Source organism: Malus domestica, chromosome 10 (genome assembly GCF_042453785.1).
Source record: "Malus domestica chromosome 10, GDT2T_hap1".
In the NCBI taxonomy this organism is placed as follows: Eukaryota; Viridiplantae; Streptophyta; class Magnoliopsida; order Rosales; family Rosaceae; genus Malus; species Malus domestica.
In genome coordinates, this window is record NC_091670.1 from 25,315,414 (window position 1) to 25,320,574 (window position 5,161).

A 5,161-nucleotide genomic window follows, 5' to 3' on the forward strand; every position below is an offset into this window, starting at 1 on the left:
TATTAGTTAATTATCAGTTCATGATTAGTAAATATGGAGAGAGAGACTCATTTCTCATGTCAAATATTCAAGCATGTAATGTTGCCGAGTCTTAATTGTCAGTTAGATAATCATGTTCAGAATTGTGGCTTAAATATATATATATATATATATATATATATATATATATAGAGGTGTCAAACGAATTAAGGTATGACTACGCCTGATTAGCTTAAAATTGGACCTAGCTCATAAGTTGAAAAGGGCTGGGTCGAGGTTATGCCCAACAAGATCAACCCAACCTATTTACTAAGTGGGCCGACTGAAGCAGGACTCAAACACTCATAGGCTGACTTTAAGCCGGTTGTTCTGTTGACAACTCTATACACACCAGACAAAGAGTGATCCCAATTTCCAGTCTGTCGATATAAATTTTATGTCACCAATTACCTTGTGTGTGTACAAAATGTTCTCTCCTGATACTGTTAATCTGAACCACTAAGCAACTCGGTAGTGACTCTGAACGACTAATCAACTGATTGCTAAATGTTCAGTTCAGATTCACAATCTGATGATATAAGAATTTGTTCGGTAACATAAGCATTTGTTTGCAATCATGTTTATTTATAATTATATGCGAAATCACTGCATAAAGATCATATGAAAAGTAAATTCTGCTTGCTTCATACTATCCTGACTACCGTCATCGACGTCTTTATAATCGCCTTCCTCGATCAACACTTACTAAAAGGCAAGATAAATCAGAGAGCATAAATTAACTAGAGTGCAGAAAGATGGCCTTGCTCCACCAAAGAGTCAATGCAATCATCAAACATCTCCTGGATACTCTTGAACTTGAATCCTAGACTCTGCAACTTTGACGTGTCGAACTCATAATATGGTCTGCTTACTTGCTTCAACCTGAAAATTCCCATGTTAATTAAACTTCAAAACAACAGAGTATATATAAATTTCTGCTTGTTCAAGTTCATCTTCAAATGTTTCTACTTTATTACCATGTGGTAGATCAAATGTAGCTAGCTTATCAATTTCCGATTGCTGAACTTATCAAAATCAAACACCAATGACGTACGAATCACACATTGACGACATAATCTTTTCAGCAATTGGGAATTGATCGATTTACCTTTTGGCAATAGGTAAGGAAGGATATCGCATGGATAATAAGGAAGCCAACTCATCGTTGTCCAAAACTGTTGAGCTACAAAGATATCGACCATGAGCACTTTCATGCTCATAAACTAAGATGTGACAGAGTGCAACATCATCAATGTGAACATATCCCATTCTTCCATACCATACGGTATCCCCTGCTTAATTGCTCAGGAAAAAAATAACCATTTAAATTAAACCAAGATCAACAAGTGAAAATCATGCGTAATCTACAGTGTATCGGTTTGATCTACATAAACCAGGCAGCAGCAGTAGTACCTTTAAGCAGGCTGAGTACCCGTGATGCAGTCAAGCATAGATCAGGTGACAAACTAGGTCCAATCACCCACGCAGGCAGAACAGTTACTAAATCGATCCCATTTTCTTTGCAAAAATCCCCCGCTGCCTTCTCGGCTAGAACTTTAGATAAAGGGTACCAGAGCTTTTGTAACAGGTACACACACGGCCAGATCAATAAAGTGAATCATGAAAGCATACATAATTTGTCAGTTAATCAGTTACTTGGTTACACACACACACATATATATATACAACATATAATGTACATGGCAAAAGAAAATATTGAGATTAAGAGATGTATTGAGATTAAGAGATGTACTCGCAGAGATCAACATAAATCTGCAATGCTTTTGAATCTTATTAGAGAGCTATATATAAAAAGAGCAGAATTCAAAATTATTCTTAATTGTACCAGAAAAAAAATATTAACTACTGAAGATTTTATGTGAATTAGGTGATGAAAGCAACCTGAAGTCTCTGGCAGTGTTCCACAGAGCTCCAAGATGATTCATCCAGTTTTACACAGGATGCTAAATCTTCATCGGGTCTATTCCTTAGAGCTGTAGAAGATGAAGTGAGAACCACTCGCCTCAGAGATGGATTTTTCTTACACGAACGCAACACGTTCAAGGTACCCTCAATTGCTGGCTCCAAGACTTCTCTCTATATATGCACGACACAGAATAACAACATTCCTCAATTTGTGTGAAGGCTTAATAATTTGGGGGCCAGAAATTTGACACGTTATGCTATTAGACTATCAATCTGAACTATCAAGAGGGTGAACATTTGTTCAATGTACAATCCAGAGGGTGAACTTTTGTTCAATGTACAACCCAGACTATCAATCTGAACTATCGAGAGGGTGAACTTTTGTTCAATGTACAATCCAGATTGAAGATTTTGCAACCTCAAAAGGCCAAGTGTTCAGGAATCAGGATAAAAATAAATAAAAAAAAATCCCTAATTTTAAGGCATATATAGTCTCAGATAAGATGCAGCATGCCTTTGGATCAGATGAAGGTTTCTTCAATACAGGGGAAGCAGAATGGAAGACACCATGGCATCCCAAGATTGCATCATCAAAGCTGCATTCTTTCATTAAATCAGCCTCCACCAATCTGAGTCTTTCTTTAGCTCCTTCCAGCTTCCATAAATGTGCCAACTTTTTCTGGTTTCCTTTGAATGCATTGCACAAACCAGAATATCATAATCTTATAAATATTCTGTGTGCAGATGTCTGTTATTTGTTAAAGGAAGAATTTTGGATCAATGACACAATAATAAGCTTTTTTATTAACAGGCATATTATCTACCATTGTCATCTACATATACCATCGATACAAAATCTGTCATTTAATAAAGAAATGCATTGCAGGCTTTGATCATGCAGATTGACGAGGGGATTACCTAGATCTCTGACGGTTCCAATTACATGATAGCCCGATAAGAGAAGCCGCTTTATAAGGCAAGATGCCAGATAGCCAGAAGCCCCCGTAACACAAACTTTGCCTTTGGATTCAAGTTTTTCATCCATCCCCTTCAAATCAGCAGCACTTTTCTACTGCAAGCCAAAATATATATTAATAACATATGCAGATGGAAACAGGTTAGAAGAGATCGAATAGTTTATTGGGGCCATAAAACACCAACATGAGGTATTATTCATGAAGGTGAATTTCACCATCACTCGTTAAATTTTCTTTGTAATCTACTGGGTGAAATGTGTGTGTGTGTGTGTGTGTGTGTGGGGGGGGGGGGGGGGGGGGAGCACATTGCTCTATCCTACTTGGCTACACCCAAATCTGTTGCTTTATAGTCTAATTGGTGTATTCAAATGTGTGCATTATAATTTATAGACTTTCAAACCGAACCGTCCAAACAAAATCCAAGCACTGAAATCACACGGCTGCAACCCATCAAATCTCTCCCTTTCACCCAACTGCCCTATTCCAACAAGAAAAAAAGAAAGTGATTTCCGCACACATTTTCCCTCCCCATCCGCACCAATGTATGTTCAAATCTTTGGAGTGAATAAATTAAAGGAGAACTAAGGATGAAATAAACAAGATTGTGCGGATATTCAATTTCTGCTCTTTTTTACATTCACTCACTAGCCAAATGCAAAGATTAGTAAATTACTTGTTTATGCTGACCTTATCTTTTTGCATTGGTTATGGAGGATTTAACGGGGCATATTCAAGATGATATTTTTTGGTGTATACTTTTTGCAGACGACGTTGATAGATGAAATGCTGGAGGGAGTAAATACGAAGCTAAACTTTTGGCGGGAAGTGTTGGAACTAGAGGTCTTCGCCAAAGTAGGTCAAAGACAGAGAATATGGAGTACAAGTTTAGTGGAAATGGAGGTCCAAATGAAATAGGGGTGATGATTGGAGATCAGGAAGTATCAAAGAGTGAATGCTTTCGTTATTTTGCATCTATCTTGCAAAAGAACAGAAAATTGAATGAAAATCTCAACCATGAAGTGGAAGACTGCATAGGATGTGTCGTGTGACCGTCATATGCCACTAAAGTTCAACAGAAAATTTAATAGGACGACAATAAGGCCAACAATGTTTTATAGCAAAAAATGTCGGGCAGTCAAACATCAACACGTGCAAAAAATGAGTGTAGCGAGATGATAATGCTTTGTTAGATGTGTGGACACACGAAAAAGGATATGATTAAAAACGAGGATATCCAAGGTAAAGTAGGAGCAGCTGCAATCAAAGATAAGATTTGACAAAATCGATTAAGGTGGTTTGGACATGTGAATCAAAGATCCACAGATACTTCAGTTAGAATATGTGAGACATGAACTCAGGACAAAAAGAGTAAATGAAGATCTAAAAAAACTTGGAAATAGACTTTTAAGAAAAGACATGAAACACTTGAAGCTAACTGAAGATCTGACGCAAAACCTGGCATTCTAAAATTCATATGCTATTCTTATTTAGTAATCTATTAATAATCAAAACCCATCTCCTATTTCTCTTACAAAACTGGAGAACCAAAGAGTGGAAGAAAATATGTTTAATGGGTCAGATTGTTTATGTTTGCTAGTTTTTCTCCTATTTCTCATGAAAATTGGAGAACCAAAGAGCGGAAGAAAATATGTTAAATGGATCAGATTTTGTTTATGTTTGTAAGTTTTCAGATTGGATTAAGTTGGATTTCTTCCGAGAGAGAAAGGGTAGGGATGAAATAAGATACCGAAGGGAAGAGACGAGAGAGAGGAAAACCAGACCTGGTTTGACCGTTTGAGGGCTCCAGCCGGCAGGAAAATGATGAGACCCAGTTGCGGAGAACCCAAGTGAAACATGTCAAGTTCAGAAGAGCAGCATACATTCTCATCTGGCAAAACCTGACGCCATCCAATCTGTTGGATTAGGATAAAGAAAACTAATGAAAATGGCTTGAAAACTTTGAGTTTTAATGATAAGGATAAAATAAAGGGTAAAGTGAATAGTACCAGGATTGACTTTTTAGTGTAAAAATATGGTTTTTCGTTAAAGTGAACAGTACCGGGTGCTTTTCGTTAAAGTTCCCTTAGGATAATGCTTGGCATGGCCAGAATAGAATAAATATCTGTAAAGGGTGCTAAAAGAGAGGCTCTCATATTTTCGTCTTCTTGTCGTCCAAAAATTATTTTTAAAAAATTGATTCCATTCAAAGCCAGCTTAGTTACACTATTTCGAACAAATCG

The 5,161-nt window shown here is 37.0% G+C and overlaps 1 protein-coding gene across 2 annotated transcripts; it reads right to left on the minus strand.

Annotated features, from left to right (window-relative positions):
• Nucleotides 1-518: 518 nt before the first annotated feature.
• On the minus strand, nt 519-4,857 carry LOC103445311 (tetraketide alpha-pyrone reductase 1-like). Of its 2 annotated transcripts, none has more exons than XM_008384304.4 (7): nt 4,703-4,857; nt 2,863-3,016; nt 2,459-2,631; nt 1,921-2,115; nt 1,432-1,594; nt 1,127-1,310; nt 519-900 (listed from the first exon to the last, which is right to left on the minus strand). In XM_008384304.4, exons 2-7 carry the CDS (start codon nt 2,987-2,989, stop codon nt 759-761), a joined length of 984 nt encoding a protein of 327 aa, XP_008382526.3. In that variant the 5' UTR covers nt 2,990-3,016; nt 4,703-4,857; the 3' UTR covers nt 519-758. The 2 variants fall into 2 exon arrangements, with proteins under 2 accessions (XP_008382526.3, XP_070662537.1); XM_070806436.1 differs by lacking the exon at nt 4,703-4,857 and adding an exon at nt 3,609-3,680.
• Between the last annotated feature and the right edge of the window lie 304 nt (nt 4,858-5,161).

Coding starts and splice junctions, on each gene's coding strand:
- LOC103445311 (XM_008384304.4), bottom strand. CDS start 2,989: ATGGATGAAAAACTTGAATCCAAAGGCAAAGTTTGTGTTACGGGGGCT. Junction 1,595..1,920: donor AACACTGCCAGAGACTTCAG/GTTGCTTTCATC, acceptor CTGTTACAAAAG/CTCTGGTACCCTTTATCTAA. Junction 1,311..1,431: donor GGTACTCAGCCTGCTTAAAG/GTACTACTGCTG, acceptor GCAATTAAGCAG/GGGATACCGTATGGTATGGA.